Source organism: Nothoprocta perdicaria, unplaced genomic scaffold, assembly GCF_003342845.1.
Source record: "Nothoprocta perdicaria isolate Ctin4 unplaced genomic scaffold, notPer1 scaffold_118, whole genome shotgun sequence".
Taxonomy (NCBI): domain Eukaryota; kingdom Metazoa; phylum Chordata; class Aves; order Tinamiformes; family Tinamidae; genus Nothoprocta; species Nothoprocta perdicaria.
Window position 1 is genome coordinate 1,545,477 of NW_020454294.1, and position 17,312 is coordinate 1,562,788.

General features: G+C 36.6%; 1 protein-coding gene and 1 long non-coding RNA gene across 3 annotated transcripts in view; one reads left to right on the forward strand and one right to left on the reverse strand.

The window, feature by feature from the left end:
• LOC112959670 overlaps positions 1-7,139 on the reverse strand; it is a 20,094-nt gene extending 12,955 nt beyond the window's left edge. For both annotated transcript variants that reach the window (XR_003251649.1, XR_003251648.1), the window contains exon 1: positions 7,054-7,139. This is a non-coding gene — a long non-coding RNA (uncharacterized LOC112959670). The remainder of the gene's footprint in view (positions 1-7,053) is intronic.
• The window catches only part of HIF1A (hypoxia inducible factor 1 subunit alpha), a 17,184-nt gene extending 1,442 nt beyond the window's left edge, over positions 1-15,742 (forward strand). Inside the window, exons 4-14 of the mRNA XM_026053729.1 lie at positions 2,142-2,254; positions 2,958-3,160; positions 4,284-4,390; positions 4,574-4,721; positions 5,482-5,702; positions 5,879-6,159; positions 6,692-6,814; positions 7,070-7,464; positions 8,308-8,416; positions 11,060-11,186; positions 11,348-15,742. Coding sequence (XP_025909514.1) covers positions 2,142-2,254; positions 2,958-3,160; positions 4,284-4,390; positions 4,574-4,721; positions 5,482-5,702; positions 5,879-6,159; positions 6,692-6,814; positions 7,070-7,464; positions 8,308-8,416; positions 11,060-11,186; positions 11,348-11,499 — 1,979 coding nt within the window. The 3' untranslated portion in view covers positions 11,500-15,742. The remainder of the gene's footprint in view (positions 1-2,141; positions 2,255-2,957; positions 3,161-4,283; positions 4,391-4,573; positions 4,722-5,481; positions 5,703-5,878; positions 6,160-6,691; positions 6,815-7,069; positions 7,465-8,307; positions 8,417-11,059; positions 11,187-11,347) is intronic.
• Positions 15,743-17,312: the final 1,570 nt, after the last annotated feature.

Below are 17,312 nucleotides of genomic sequence, written 5' to 3' on the forward strand. Positions count from 1 at the left end.
TCTATTAAATTTAGTTAAGGAAAGCTCCTGTTTCGTTAGSATGTTTGGTTATCTGCCAGATAAAGGACTTGTGAAATCTAAAAAATAAAATACTTTGTTTTCATCTTGTTTAGAGGTACTAATTACAGAAATAGATTGAAAATATTCTAATTGTAGGAGGGATGAAACTTCATTGATGAGTTGAGCAGAATTATTGAAGTTTGAAAGAGAATAATTTCTTAGATTCTGTACTGTTATGTGTAGGAAGGAAGAGACTTAAAGGAGAAAAAAAATTGGCTAGCAGTCTTTTGGATATCATTACTTTTTGTTTTGATGTGAATAAGGAAGAACACTCTCCCAACCAGACAGACTTCCAGTGCAGCTGTTAATTRTGGGCTTTGGAATAGATGTTTCATGGCACCTCTGAATCGGTGCATTAAATGGGGATTTTTTTCTCAAATTTCATTTTTTTTCTTTAGAGTAGTACAATAGAACATCATGAAGACGTGTACTGTATACCTTTGAAATAATGTGCCCATGKTTTTTTTTTTTKTKTTTTTTTTTTAAATTCCTGGCCTTYTGAAGGGGATTGTATGGACTCTCCATCTAGATGATGATGACAGATTACCGCATTTCACAAAATCACTTAAGAACTGGTTTTGCTTTTTTGTTTCAYTAAATCAAAGATGGAGACCAGGCAGGGTGTAGAATTAAGACCTGACCTTTTCCTGGTCGGGTTTGGGGRAGAAGATGAGCTCTTTCCATGTTTCTCTGCACTTACTGTTGTTGTAGGTATCCAGGGCTAGAGTAGACCTTCCCTTCCCTGCCGCTCAGCTGGAGTACAATATTGCATCTGTAAAAGAAGCCTTTACCAAAGCAGTAGCAGCAGCCTYTACCAAACCTATTTTGTTATGAAAAATATATTTTTAATATAATTTATACTCTTCAAAAATCATGGTATTAATGAGTGTTATGAAAAGTAACTCTAGTCTTTTTAAATGGACTAGGCTGCAATAAGATGTTTGAAAATTTTTATAATTTTTTGATTAACAAATCTTTCACAAATGAACTTGGCAGACAAAACACTAAATTAAGAGTAATAATAATACGTTACCATATGAGGATTCCCTGGTAGCAGTCCCGTTCCACTGCAGCTCTTGCATCAAGTGGAATTACTTTGATTTCAATTTGAGGATTAAATACTGCTCTTTGGGATTGTAGAGGTGCAAATGAATATAAATGTGGCTGGCAGAAACTGAACTGCATTCAGGTTTTACAAGGTTGCTTTTGAAACTTGCAAAGCTGGCAATTTTTAAAATAATATCTGAATTAGATCTGTGAAAGCTGCTCCATCTCTTGCATCTGTTGCTTAGACTGCACCCTTAAGCCTCAGGAGTTAGTAACAGTGACACTGAGTGATGAATTTCTGAATTGGTGTAACTCTTTAAAAAGCACAGTTTTAAAAAGTGAATGAAATGGGTTATGATTATTTCTCTGAACTTCATATTTTTTTATTGAGATTATTCTCTTGCAGCACAGAGTAGACTTGTCTACATAGGTCTCTGCTATATCATGGCCACAGTAAGGGCAGTGTAGTAGCTTTACTGTTCTCTAAGGAATTTTGTGAAGCTGGTAGCTGCGGTTCAAGCAACTGTGAAGAATTTCATAGTAAGTCTTGGAAGATGAGCAAAATATGAGAAATTTATATCATAAGTAAGGTCATGTGTTCTGAATTTCCATGCTGTGCCATGACTTAGCTCTAGCTCATTAGCACCCCTCTGCAAATGCACTCTTTCCTATCTCTCATTTTCCTAGGTGCTTCATTTCCTTTTCAATTCAGTGAGCTGCTTGTAGATCTGCTGGTAGAATCAGTTCACATTTTCTCTGATTAAATTTGGCTTTTTTTTAATAGTCTAGCTTGTAGCTGACTTTGAAAGGTTCTTCTCTATAAAGGCAAACACTTAAGCCCTACTATTAGCAAGTAAAACTAAAAAATGAGTACCATTAGTATAAATTTGCATTAAGTTTTCTTCTTTCAAGAAAGCTAACTTTTTTTTTTTAGCCTCCCTCATTCTGAGAGGTAGTTCCTGTAACGTGTCTTTCTACAGCCAGGGAAGATGATCCAAGAGCTTAAGAAGCGCTTTACTGTTTGCTTTTGTTAGGTCCTGTGAAAAAGGGCAAAGAGCAGAACACGGAGCGCAGCTTTTTTCTCAGAATGAAGTGTACACTGACTAGCAGGGGAAGAACAGTGAATATTAAGTCGGCTACGTGGAAGGTAACTACTGCAAAGGAATATTTATGCAGCTTGGCGGTCAGCTCTTAATGTCTTAACTTACTRCATTTCAACATTTTTAGTTAATGTCACTTGAGCCTGTTGTTTTGTTGGGTACTTAATGACTGTGCTTAAATATGCTGAATGCTAATGTTGAATTCACCTGGGAGGTAACTGAAACAATGTTTTAAAATTAATTTTAAAAGGCTTTTAATGAATTCTCCTTTTTAAATCAAAGGATATTTACTTACTAGAAACTACAAMCCCTTAATATGTTTGTGTGAAGTCTTCTGTGAGGAAAGTTGCATGATAGTAGATTATTCTGGCGGCTGTTTATTCTGACAAATTATTCTGACATTTCCACAAATATGACAGTGGAGATGACTCTGAGGAACTCAATTACTGTTCTTTTCTGAGGTTGCTAGCCATACCCTTTTTAATAATTAGAATAAAAAAGTCTAGTTTGATAATTTTCTGAAATGCATTTTTTCCTTTGGACAAAATTCAAGTTCTTACAATATCAAGTGATAACCAAAATTTTTTTAGATTTTTTTTCAGTGTCCTGACTTCTTGATCACACACCTTCTTTCTTCTTTCTTGCTGTACATGAACTATTTCTACTTTGGAAATGCACTAACAGAAATAAGATTTGTGCTGTTTGGCAGAAAAGAACATGGTGTTTAAGAGAAATATAATTCTCCCATAGGTCCTCCACTGCACTGGTCATATTCGTGTGTATGACACTTGCAGCAGTCAGACTCACTGTGGTTACAAAAAGCCTCCCATGACGTGTTTGGTGTTGATCTGTGAACCTATTCCTCATCCATCAAACATCGAGGTCCCTTTGGACAGTAAAACGTTCCTCAGTCGTCACAGTCTTGATATGAAATTTTCCTACTGTGATGAAAGGTAAGATATGTTTTGTGCTCAACAGATTGGTTCCTTTAAAGCACATGTAGGGTTTGTATGTGTTTGCTAATGTCACATTAAACATTTAGAGTCCCAGTCCTCAGCTTGATTCAAACAAAATCTTCAGCGTGATGCTTGGGCTTGTATGAATTGATCAGRATGTGTTACATAGAAGCCAAATTTCTACATCTAAGTAGGATGGAAGGTTGCTGTTGTTCAATAACTTGTTTGCAAGAACAGGAAGGATTTTTAGGCTTGTTAGATGGTGAAGCCTTTCAGTGACTGAGAAGCATRCTCAGATTTAGGAAACTTGTGAAATGGTTTATTGAATCTCCGCCTCCCCATTTTTGCTTTTCAGAAGCTTATTTTGTGCTGTAATCAAAAAAGCTCAGTTGTACTTTTGATGTGTGACATCTGCAGCTTAAAATGAGATTGTTGTAATCTAGCCCAAATTTTGGGTGCATTGGAATACATAAGGATCTTCATTCTATGCTCTGGGGTCTTGAGCCTGACAAGTTTGAAAAATTGAGTTTTTTCTGTAAGTGGGCATTATTTGTTACTGCCTCTTATGTGAGTTTGTTTTTATGACAGAATATTCTTTTCTACTAGCTGTTACAGAAGGGCCAGGTTATTTGCTACCCTCTACCATAATTTTAGAATTTATACTCGTGCATATTTGGTCAAATTCTGTATGTGGAACAGGACAAATGGCAAATAAATGCTTTGCCCTAGTTAGCACTGCCCTCTAGGGGCTGAGGAAAATACTGTGGTTTTTTTTTTTCAAGCTGACAATTGTGGCTCGTGGATTTTTTTTTTTCTTTTAAACAAACTAGTCTTAACTTTAAGCAGGAAAAAAAAAGTCTAGAAATCAGAAATTTACTTAAATTCTGTCCTGTGGAAGATGGATGTGGTGGATATAAATATTCTAATGAAAATCTCATGCCTACTGAAGCCATTTAAAAGAAGAAGAAAAGAGGCAATTTACTTGAAAAAGAAAACCTGCAGTGAATCAACATTACTGCTAATATGTATAGAAATGACTCAGATATGCAAGCATCCAAAATGAGTATTAGTGCTACTCCATGCCTGCTTTTACTTAGCATTTTTCCTTGTCTTTTTAAAGAATTACAGAATTGATGGGGTATGAGCCAGAGGAACTCTTGGGTCGGTCAATTTATGAGTATTATCATGCCCTGGATTCCGATCATCTGACCAAGACGCACCATGACAGTAAGTATGAAGATGTAGTTAAAACTCTCCAACTGGTAGAGATGAGAGTCAGCACTGGGGAAGCAATAGAATAAAGAGGGCTTTCTTTTAATAGCAGATAATAATCTGCAGTGAATGCTTTTCTTGAAAGTCCTGTTTGTTTTTCCTGCCTGTAATTAAAGCTGATGTCCTTTCTGCTCGTAGTGTTCACGAAAGGGCAGGTGACAACAGGACAGTACAGAATGCTTGCTAAACAAGGTGGCTATGTCTGGGTTGAAACGCAAGCAACTGTTATCTACAACACTAAGAACTCTCAGCCACAGTGCATAGTATGTGTAAACTATGTGTTGAGGTAAGTTGAGTGATTTTTTTTTTTTTTTTTAATGACCCTTTTTGAAGGTGGAGTCGGATATTTTTCTTATCAATAATTTTTTTTTCTTTAACTTCTCTTATTTTCCTTGTGTTTAAAGCAAAACAAAAAAAACTAGTGATAGCATTAGGGAGATCTCTGCAAGCAAATGAGTAGGCCAGGCTCTTCTGGACCATTACAGTAGAAGCATGTAAGACTAGCTGCATTCTGCACATCTGTTTAATCTTTATCCACAGTCCAAAGTCATTAGTTTTATGGTAATTTTTAGTCACTGAGCTATGTATCAGCATTGATGTGTTTCCCAACCCTTGCTTCATCAGATTTTTTTTTTTTAATTGAAGGCTTCAACCAGTTTTGTGCAACTACCCAGTACTCCAAAATTTTTAGTTTTTAAAATGGTACTGAATGTAACAATACCAACCTACTAGTAGTAGTTCATTTTAAAAATAGGACCATTTAGGCAGATCCTTAACATTACCCTCTTCTTCCTCCCTTCTTCCCCCAGTTCCTTTATGCTTTCAAGAAAGCATGTCTAGTTATTTGCTACCTTTTTGGTTACCTTATGGTAACCACAATTGACGCTTGCTTTGTCTATAGCATTAGAGGAAGGAAGGAATCAAAAGAGAATTCTTAACTTCTGTCCTGGTAATTTTCTTCCTGTGACTGTGACTCACATACCTGTTAATGCTGAAATTAATCCTTTAAACAGTTCTTGCTAACAATCTTGCTTTCTCTCTGACAGTGGAATTGTTCAGAAAGACTTGATATTTTCCTTGGGACAAACTGAGTGTGTGCTGAAACCAGTGGATTCTCCTGATATGAAAATGACCAAAATATTCAATAAAGCTGAACTGGATGATACCAACAACCTCTTTGAAAAACTTAAACAGGAACCAGATGCTTTAACTGTGCTGGCCCCAGCTGCTGGAGACACAATTATCTCCTTAGATTTCAGCAGCAATGGTGGGTGTGTTTAAATTGCAGAGAATGCTTATTGGTAAAGCTAGTGTTTTACAGTGCACTTTGGAAAATAACCTCCATTGTCACTTGCCTAATGATATTTCAGTTTAAATTTAATGAGGTCCATAGACCCACTCAGCACTTTTACTTAGGTTGATGGTTTCTTTTAATTTTTATAGAGTCTGATGAACAACAATGTGATGAAGTTCCTTTGTATAACGATGTAATGCTCCCCTCATCCAGTGAGAAATTGCAGACTATAAATATGGCACTGTCCCCACTGCCTGCTTCTGAAACTACAAAGCCACTTCGTAGCAATGCTGATCCTGCACTCAATAGAGAAGTTGTATTAAAGCTGGAGCCAAACACAGAGCCACTAGAACTTTCTTTTACCATGCCTCAGGTGCAAGAACAACCAACCAGTCCTTCAGATGCAAGCACCAGCCAAAGTTCACCTGAGGTTAGTTATGCAATTTGGATATGCTGTTATTAAAGTGCCTGTTCTCATGGGGCTTATGGGGCAAGATTAAAGATACAGCTAAGATGCAGATTTAAAGTTATTTGCAAGTTGTACCTTACTTGGGCTTATATCATGATACGAGAGGAAAAAGAAAATTATATTTTCATACTGAAAATTCTTTTCAGTAAAAAGGTGCCTCCAATAGTACATGTCATAGAAATAGGAACAGTTTGGGATTGGTCTTTACAGAAAAGGACGTTTCAGAGACAACTACTGTAAGTAGCAAAATAGCTGCAATAAATTACTGCAGCTACTCCTTCAAAGTTGCAGCTTTTCGTGTGCTTTCCAAAAGATGTAAATTTGAATGTATACAGAAAAGGTGCAAGTGTTTTCCTCTCCTATTCTAGTTTTGTGCAGCTACAGCTTGGAATTATTATTTCCTTTACATTAGTACGTTTTGAGATTCTATAGAAAAAATGTGAAACAATATCATGATAGAAACTTAAAAACTGCACTTGAAATATTTTTACAGCCCACTAGTCCCAATGACTATTGCTTTGATGTGGATAATGATATGGCTAATGAATTCAAACTGGAATTAGTGGAGAAACTCTTTGCGATAGATACAGAAGCAAAAAATCCATTCTCTACTCAGGTAACGTACGTTCATTTAAGCTGCTGATTCATCCTTATTTTTTAATTCACAGTGTGCTTCTCTTTTTGTTTCTTTCCTGTTGAATGTTTTCAGGAACCTCCCTCCTCTTCTGTAATTAGGCTTTTATTAAAATAAAGGAAGCGATTGCAGAAAATAATTCTAAACATTTGGTAAGAGGAAGAGCCTTAAAGGAGCTGTGAAGTAATAGCTGAAGTATGCTGATGTATTACAAGTTTTACCTCATATGTTTTCCAGGAAACTGATTTAGATTTGGAGATGTTGGCTCCTTATATTCCAATGGATGATGACTTCCAGCTGCGCTCCTTTGATCAGCTCTCTCCATTGGAAAGCAGTTCGTCCGGTTCTCAAAATGCAGCCACCATTACCATATTTCAGCAGACTCAGACGCCAGCAGCTACTGCTGAGGAAGTAAAACCAGGGACAGAGCGTGTGGATGATGTGAAAACGCTCATTGTTCCTTCCTCTCCCGTTCATGTGATCAGTGAAACAAGTAGCGCCCCAGCATCGCCGTATGGCGGGAACAGGAGTCGAACGGCATCTCCAATCAGAGCAGGGAAAGGGACGTTGGAGCAGACGGAGAAATCGTGTCCAGGAGCACCCAGTTTGCTAACAGTCACTCTAAATAAAAGGTACTTTAAAAGTTAAGCTTAAGCCTTAGTATCCTTTCTAAAAGTTAAATGTAACGCACTCTGAAATAGTCCAGCTGTATTGCTGTCTTAGCCTTCTACTTCAACTAGGAATTTAAATGCAGACGTTTTAAACAAGGTATTTTTGATATAGGAACTTTTCCTAAAGTTTAACTTCTCAGCAGCTTTTTTTCAGTTTTTACATAGGTATCTTACATAAGGAGGCAGCTATTACAAACAAACAGTGTTCATAATTCTGTTGTGTTCTGGTACCTGAATTGCAGCCTTTTTAAAATAAGTAGTTATAATGGCACAATATTCCTGATGCTTTTCTTGTCCAATTTGTTGCAATGCAAGAGACAGCTACAGTCTCTAAGCTATATATGATGCTTTTAAAAGAAGCTATATTTCATAATTACAGATATAGCAATATCTGCATATGTAGCAGGTATTTATCTTTATAGAAAAGTCTACAATCAGAACACCAAATCTTTGATACACAGCTTTATCTGTATATGAAATATTCTAAGTAGAAACACTCCTTTTCCTCAACCATCCCTCCCTTTTTTCTGTAGAAAGACAGTAAGTTGCTGAACTTGTGTTTTTCTCCAAAAAAAAAAAAAAAAAAATTTAAATTATGTCATTATAAGCCTTACAGCAAGACTTAAAGCTAATGTTTGCTGTGCTCATAGTCAGTAACTGTTGAAATAAGTCACTTGCCAAAGAAAATTAGTATAGTGCATAAATTCAGTTCTGTCATATTATATATAAAATATCCAAAAAAAGAAGAAAAAAAGGCTGGAAGATATTAGAAACTTCTTAACAGACTGAATCAATTTTTCTTAGATCTACTGCAATGGATGAAGAACTAAATCCAAAGATGCTAGCTTTGCATAATGCTCAGAGAAAACGAAAAATGGAACATGATGGTTCACTTTTTCAGGCAGTTGGAATTGTGAGTTTTACCATTTTAAAATATTCACTTCTAACCTTGCAATTTCTGAAAGTAGGCATCAGTGCAAAATCACGAGTTTAGCTATCAGTATGCAGTGGAATCTTGGTATTAAAGGTGATTATTTGGTAATAAAATTCCCTCCTATATTCAGATAGTGACTTTAGTTCTCTTTACTGTCAGGTGTTTCAAAAATGCCCTCTATACCTAAGCGAATGTCTTCCTTAGGAAAAGGACATTCTTCTGTGAACATGCATGCATTCTCCTTTAGCAGAATGTTAAGAAATGTAAGGCATCCTATTGAAATTTWAAACTGACATTTATTTCACTTTTGTTTCAAACTTTATTTTCATATGTCAGTACTGGCGATGTTCTTCATGCTTCTTTCTATCACTTAAGGTTTTTGTGAGACTCCTAACAACCACCAGTTGAACATAAGGGGGCAGAATTCACAGAGGCCACCAAATTTCATTACTCCTACTTTAATTACATGTACTCCCTCTCCTGTACTGGTGCATGCAAGTAGTTCATGGTCATTTGTCCTAGCTCTTCAAGAGCAACCTTCTTGTGTTCTTCACTTGTGTGGGTGTGCATGTCTCCTCATCATGGGGACAGAGCTAGATCCCTCCTGAGAGGGTATCCTSTCTCCCTAAGCTTTGTCTTTCACTGTGAGTCCTAGGTATTTTTAAGTCTTGGGCTTTGCTGGTGCAATATTCTATCACTCTTCTTGCCTTCCTTACAGATTCCTGCTTCTCTTAGAAGTTTTTACAGTTAATTCTTAGTTACTCCTCTACTGCAACACAGCCCTTGTCTTTTTTTCTTGTGGTCCTTTTCCTAGATACAGTCATCTAGTATGTCTTGCAGTGCAGGGGTGTCATCTTTTGAGCTATGAACTAAGCCTGAATTAGCATTCTTCTCGGGATAACAGTGATTGCTGTATCCTGTCTTAAGCTCCCTTGGAGAGCTAGGAAAAGTATTTTTAACCTGAAAGCTTCTCTTTATTTTTATTCAGCCAGCAGATTTTACTCCTGAACAAAAACCTAAATGCCTTCATAATATTTCCATGTTTTCATTCCTAAATGCCCCCAATACTTTGCGCTTCCACGTATTTTGCTGTGTACATATGGGTAGCTTTGTAAGAATTCACAGCTTGAAGTTTTTCGGCCGTTTGTTGTCTTTTTTTTTTTTTTTTTTTTTAATGCAACAGTGCTGCTGCTGTAACTGCTACTGCAGTGTTGCTGGTAACCTACACAGAATAGCATAGGTGACAGAATGTCAGCACTTCTGTGTTAACTACTAGAATAAATGTTCAGACCTCTGTAGTTAGTGCTTTTTTTAATGCTTATAGGTCCATATTTCATCCTTTGCTAAACCTTTTTTTTTTTTTCTTCTGTATGTGACAAAAATATTGTGGATATTTTGACTGTTTCTCCACAGTCAGAGGTTGAATTTTTCATGTAGCTGGGATTTATTAGCATTAATTCCAGCAAACTTCTGTATCATTTAGTTCTTTCTGTAGAATGGATTTCTGAGTGTAGTGAACTAGGCATTGCACATGCATACAAGAAATGATATTAAATCAGGTTATATTACATGGTATTCTAGGCTTGCACAAATATCTTTCCTGACTTCCTAACTGTATCAAAGGGGGAACTTTGCAAAGACACTGAAATTAAATGAAGACAAAGTAAAACACTACCTTAGTTTTCTGTAAGAACGGGAGAATAAGGCAAGGGCATCCTGTGTCACAGTAAGCTTATGAAATAATGATCTTAATCATTACAGAGTAAAATACAAGCTGCTGCTTTCTCAATATGAAGCACTGTATTGCATTTGCAATAAAAATAATCCAGCAACRATGTAGGTGACTGACCCTACCATGAACTGCAGCTTCTGAGCTGTTTAACTCTGCACCTTCTATTATACAATTTTCTTTGACTTGTATGGATGTATCATAACCTTAAAAAAAATATGTTGACTGTTTCCAGTGTCTAGGATAATGGCACCACCCTGAGTTACTTTTTCTTCCGACTGTACTACTAACAAGACAAAACTCTGAAAGTTCAACTACTGTTGTTAGGAAACTTGCTATTACACTCATTCTTCCTTCCATCTTTCTGATTCAGTGGCAATCCGTAATAKAGTGGCTCAGGGCTACATTCCCCACGGGATTCAAGTCAAATAGTTGGGTTGCAATAGTGGGAGTGCAAGTAGAATTTCACTTCTTTGATCTAGATAGAATCAACATATCCAGGTTCCTGAATCTCTTACGCGTGCTAATAATTCCAGTGTGGAAAAACATTAGAGACTCTGGGAAAAACCTGMTGCTTACTCAGACAAAAGCACTGGTGATTAAATGGGTGTGTATGTGTACATACACATGCTCATCTTGAGCATAGTAGCTGAGGAGAAGCAGGACTTAGAAGTTGTTTTCTGTAAGTGAGGCAATGTCTTGAAATCTAATTTCAATTTATGTACAATAGTCTTAATTTTAGAAGTAAATTTTCCCCAAACTCTGAAGAAGTCCACTTGATATTGTAGCAATGCCTACATTAGTAATCAAGGACAGGTACTGTTAGCTTGAAATAGGGATGTAGAAGGATAGAAATAGAGCATTCAATGAAGAAGTGTTTTACTTCTTTCTAGGGGTCTTTATTGCAGCAGACAGGTGATCGTGGAGCAAATGCATCACTTGCTTGGAAGCGTGTGAAGGGATGTAAAACAAATGGTCCTAATGGAGTGGAGCAAAAGACAATCATTCTACTATCAACTGGTTAGTATTTTTGTTGTTTTTTAAATATGTAGAGGTTGTGTGTCTGAAAGAAAACTGCGTGCCTTTAAAGTATCCCAACTTGCTTCCTTTCTGAACAAGCTTGGGAGAAGGGTGAAGCATGGTGAATAAAGTGCACTTTTTTCCCCCTCCTCCCTCTGTAGACATAGCAAGTAAACTTCTAGGGCAGTCGATGGATGAGAGTGGCCTGCCCCAACTCACGAGTTACGACTGTGAAGTCAATGCTCCCATACAAGGCAACAGAAACCTGCTACAAGGTGAAGAACTGCTCAGAGCCCTGGATCAAGTTAACTGAGCTTTCACAATACTTGTTCTTTTTTGGACACTGGTGAATCATCACCTAAAGCAGTCTATTTATATTTTCTATATCTGATTTTAGAAGCCTGGCTACAGTACTGCACTAATTCAGTTAGTTCAGTTTTGATCCCCTTTCTACTTATTTTGACAGTCTTTTTAATATGTTCTTTATGTAACAATAACTCAACCTATAGCGCATTTTTATAATTCTTTGGTACATACACTTTAAGTCCATTACATTTAAAACACACTTGCAATAGTAGCTTTGAAATATGCACCTGAATCTAAGATATTTATTTTTTGGCTGGGGAGTTGGTCACCAAAGCTTATTATTAGTAAAATGTCAACACAGGAAAAACTGGCAATACTTCCATCCTGCTCTTCATAAGTAGTTGGAAGACTTGTGCTCTCTTACTCTTTATGTTCAAGTAAGTTTTTATTTTAATAATTTTTATAAGAAACAACAACGCTTTTCAGCAGTGCATTGTAGCCACAATCGCACAATATATTTTCGTAAAAAAAATACCAGCAGTTCCTCATGCAATATATTCTGTGTTTATAAAAAATAGTTTTTAAGAAGAATCCTTTTTTTTGTTTGTTTGCCTATGAAATCATGTTTAAACCTGGATTATGTCATTATTTTAGTCATGTTGTAATATAAAATGTTCTTAAATGCTGTCTTACACTTTTGACTTGAGTGTGATTAGTCAAAGGGAAAGGCTTTATCTGGAAAGGGCTAGCAGCATTTTATTTGGGTACATTCTCAATTTAGAGAGAGAGTTTGATGTTCTTAAAGTAGTCACTTTGCCAGCTTAAAAGAAAAAAAAAATCCCTGCCTGTAGTTGTTGAAGTTAATGCTAATATTGTGTATGATCTTAAATCTAAATGTTCAGCTTACCCTGTGTGGTATAGGTGATATTTCAAGCAGATTGTAAAACATCATGCATTGTTAGCAGAGTTTTATCTAGTACATCATTGAGTTGCTCGATATTTTGATGTTTTGGTTTTATGCACCTTGTTGCTATTAACATCCATGTTTTCATGTAGATTTCAATAACTTGAATATACTTAGACTTTTTATTTAGAAATATATAGTTGGCACAAACATCTTATTTTCCTATATGTACTGTACAAAACCTTCATTCACTCATTCTTTTGCTCTTTGTGGTTGGATCTAACACTAACTGTATTGTTTTCTTACATCAATAAACTATATGTGGACCAGGCCCCCTGGGGGAGTGTGTTATCTAAGAGAAATGAGATAATTTATATTTTTGTTAGTGGTTATTGTTCATCAGTGTTCCCTTTTTAACTTAGCAATGATTTCCAATCAACTTTTCCTTACTTTGACCTTAATATCTCCAAGTTAATTATTTGAGCCTATTTAGTACTAAAGTCTCTTAGACAGTGTTGTACTACAGCTGGCCAAAGATGTTAAATTTTTAAACCAGTTATGACACCAGTGAGCATATTTCCATGTGACAGGACAGCATACTTGTGTTCTTTTAGAGGGGAGAGATTCTTCCTTACAACCAGCTTAAAGACATGTCTCTGGAAGCCTATCAAGGTAACACTGGAAAGCAGGAAAAGCAAAAATCCCCAAGACTGATCAATTAAAGATAGCTTTCTTTTTTTTTTGATTTTTGTCACAAAAATGGCAGGATGAAAAATGAAGCTGGTGCTCAATGCTAAAGGAAGCTTGTTCTCAACATCTCTGTGCTGTTGCCTCAGTGACTTTGACCAGATGACTTTTCTTGTTTGGTTGTTTTAAAACATTAGGCGACTCATATAGCCTTGTAAGGTGTAAATACAGTTAAGATATTGCGCCCTCCTCAAACTGTTTTAAAAAGTATTTCAATACAAGAGAAATCAAATGTTCAGTGTCTTACTGAAGGATTTATTTTGGCCACGGTTAAACTCCTTCCTAAAATTCACGTGCTGTAACAATTGATTAATTTTTAACATTGGTTAATTTTTCTAAAATTTAAGCATGGACAAACATTTTAAAATAATCAATTTTAATAATTTTTACTGCTCACTAAGGGGAATGTTTTTCAAAGTGAGGCAAGTAATGAAATTAAATAGAGTATTAACTGCCTTCTAAAACTCTTTATTCAATGGAGGTAAGGTGTGGATAGTAGAATATGGTTGAGCACCTCTTAAAGCAAGAGGAAGACATGCAGGTGCCTCAAGCCAAAACTCAAGCTTCATATGAAGAGCTTGTTTTGAATACAGCCTGCTGCTGCTGAGTGTTAAAGACTTGTAATGCACACACTTTTAAGCGTGCAAAGCTTAGCCATCAGTCTGGATGAAAGCAACAGAACCATGGCTAGGTGAGGACCTTTGGAKGGCATGCATTTCCCTCTTTCCTTCTTCCACACTTTTTCCATCTCCAMCAATGGAACTTTTAGCAGTGTTGTTCTTAAAGGCTTKWGGAAAACAAGCAGTGGGCCTTTCTYTGCTTAATTCTGTGTTGACTTAAGGTGATGCCTCTGTGAGGAGAGGAAAGCCATATAGACAGATGAAAGGGAGGAGGAGCTTCAGTTTTTCTCATTCCTGCAGCAAGCTCTTCAACTGACCTCTTGGGTTACCCTTTTCATCTCAACAGAATATTTACATCCTGTGCTTTGATAGTTATTTCTGTCAGYCTGTGGACTTTATTTTAGATGCCCTGACCTCTAAAAACTACTCGGGACCATAAATTCCTCCGTACTGTGCTATGAGTTCAGTGGGCAGCAAGTTTTACCTGCGAARAAATTCATGTTACAAGAAGCAGGCTTAAGTGACCCACATGTGATTTACAGTTACCATCTAGATGGAATATCCTCTGGTTTAGGTGAGTGTAGCCATGAATTTAAATAAGCACTGTTTCATCTAAGGATCTTCCCAACCYCTATATATTTATATTACCAGGCATACCAGTCTGACTACTGCCCGGGTACAAGTGGCTAAAATAAATCTTGCAGTGAGCTGCAGAAGACGATGGAGTTTAATCTCTGGGGAAAGAACTTAGAAGGTTTTGTTTTAAAAGACCTTCTGGGTCTTTCGTGGATCTCCTTCTCGCTGTGCCCTGGTACTTCTTACAATAATTATTGTGACCTGCCAAGTGTGGCCTTATGAAATACATATTTTAATTTTTTTCCCTTTTATAATCTGGGAATAGATGGTAAACCTACTGTGAAGGACAGGCATGTAGGATACATTCATTTTTTAAAGACTTGCTTAGTGATTTCTGAATAATCTCTTTACTCACTTGCTACCTCTTTAAGCATTAAGGTGCTATATAACAGAGTATTAATTTGCTACCAGTAGCGCAGATAACTGCAGCTGGATATAGTATTCTCTGTTGCRTATTGGCGATGAGTTAAGATTATCGTTGCCACATAAACTGAAGAGAATAACAAAATTAACCTGAAAGCTGTCACAGCTCCAGCAGTAGYTGAGCTCTGTCTTAGAGCTCCTCACGTTTTTTTCCCCACACCTCCTAAATGATTGTACTTCCTAGTTCCTTTTCACCATTGTTTAAGAATTCAGTTTTCCCCACTGTTTCAGGCCAGAGTCTGATCTGAATTTCCATTATTGTGCAGGCCCTTGCTTATTCCCTGTCTGCTGTGTACAGACTTACCGACCTGATTACTKTCAAATTACTAGGATTATCTTGCTTTAGAAACAGCATTTTGTGAATATAGTTGCATGCAAAATGAACAAGATGTTATATGTTGTCCTTGCAACATAGCACAGTTATTCATTTCCTCTGCCTTTATCCCCCACATAGGTAATTATTTTACAACCTTGACCCTGAAGGATAAAAGACTACTTGCTTGTGTCTTTCTCACCAAACACTGATGAGCGGGTTTTGTTAAAAACTAAAGGAACTGATATATTCTTAAGTTTGTGTATAGGATATTCCTTGAGCTGAAAAGGTTAAATAAATTTGATTTCATGGGAGCTACTCATCTAAGTCCACTAATGACTTAATTTTAGGTATAAMACAGAGCAAATTAAGGTGACTTGTAATCTAACATATTTGCACCTCCACTATCTGCCCAGGGTAGGAAGGTAGGTACAATGTCATCACTGTATGATGACATTGACAGGCTTTTAGGTAAAATAAAATTGCTTTCCCTGTCAGCTGGCTCTGTGTGCACCTACCAAACCTTCCCCCATTAGTAATGAATTGCTTCAAGGAATCACAGATTGAGGCTAGAGAGAACACTTAAAACCTTACTCATAACACTGGTGATCATTTTAATATTAAAAACTTGCTTTGAAAGAATTTATCAATTAGGCTTGTATTGAGATAGAGTGGTGGGAGTCAAAACTTACAATTATTACAGGTTAAATTATTGCATATTTAATATAGCCATTTTTTGTTCCGTTAAGAAGTTGTTCAATTGAACAGCTAAAGAATGGTATCTAAACAAAGCAGAAAGGTCAGGCTGTTTCACTAGCAATAGAAAAACCCTCCCAACAGATGCTAAATTGCCAAATGAATCATTTCCTTCAAACAGTGCTCATGAATCTAGTACTCATGAGTATCCCRCCAATATGAATCAGTCCATAAGTGAGTATGCTTGAAGTCCAGCAGTTGTTCCTCTGCAATCTTTGATAAGCTGCTGCTGCTCAGAACACAGAGTTCTTTCACATGCCACTTCATAATTCAGTTCTGAATTACAATAGCCCAGCATGAAAATGAGCATCTTGCAGCCTGAGAGAACTTTGTAGGACGGCAAATATTTTCATAGTAATTTACATGAGTTGGGTATCCAGCTTTCATTAGAAGTAGCTTTAGCTACCAGGCGCTTGCCTCACAGGAAAGCTCCATTCTGGAGGAGAAGTGTGACTTTAATCTAAATTCTAGAAATGGGTTATTTTCCTTCTGCTTCCATGTTTACCTTGAGCAAGGCTTGCCAAGATACCAAAAAGTTAGTTTGCTCCTGGTTTTATACAGTATGGTAGATTTTGTGAATAATAGCAGTATTCTCTCATGAAGAAGTGATATATTTTAATGGAATTCTTTTTGGAACCAAGTACAACGTATTGCAATTGATACTTCTCTTGAAACATTTTGACATATTTGTGATTGTATTTCTTTTTGATTGTGTAACAGTATAAAATTCAATAAAGAGAGGGTTTGTTTCTAATTTGGGACATCTCTCATCTTTCTGTTCAGCAGTTACCTACTAGGCGGAGGTGGTAAAYGACAAAACCATTTATAATGAACTAAATAAATCTTATGCTGCATAACYAAAACTCCTTGCACAGCTGAGGCCTGACTTACCTTCCATCAAGGTCAACAGAAATTTTGACACTAAGCACATGTAGAGCCAAATCCTGTTCACCTTAGTTGCGGTGGTTTTCCTAACCATGTTTAGTAGATTGCATCCCTAAACAGAAGAGGTTTAGCACTGCAACTTATCCAGTCAGACACTAGCTTTCCACAAGTCAAAACGGTTCTAGTGTGAGATCAACAGGGAGGGAGCCAGAGGGACAAAAGTTCTATACAATTTCCTAGAGTAATCAAGTGAAAAACACCTTTAGTAACAAAAAGTATTTCAAGTCCAASATGACTTTTCCAGGTGATTCCAGATACTCTCAATACATGCAAATCGATCTTGGAAATCTTATCTCATTAAATCATGCCATTGCTTATTATTAGTGATAGGTTTGTACTGATGGAAGTTTGAATATGGTGCTTAATAAAATATTTCATGGATTTACATTTTCAGACACTTACCATTCAATGCTGCTATTATTTTCAAGTTCTACTGCAATTTTCATCATGTTTCCATTTTGAAAAGTGCCCTAATA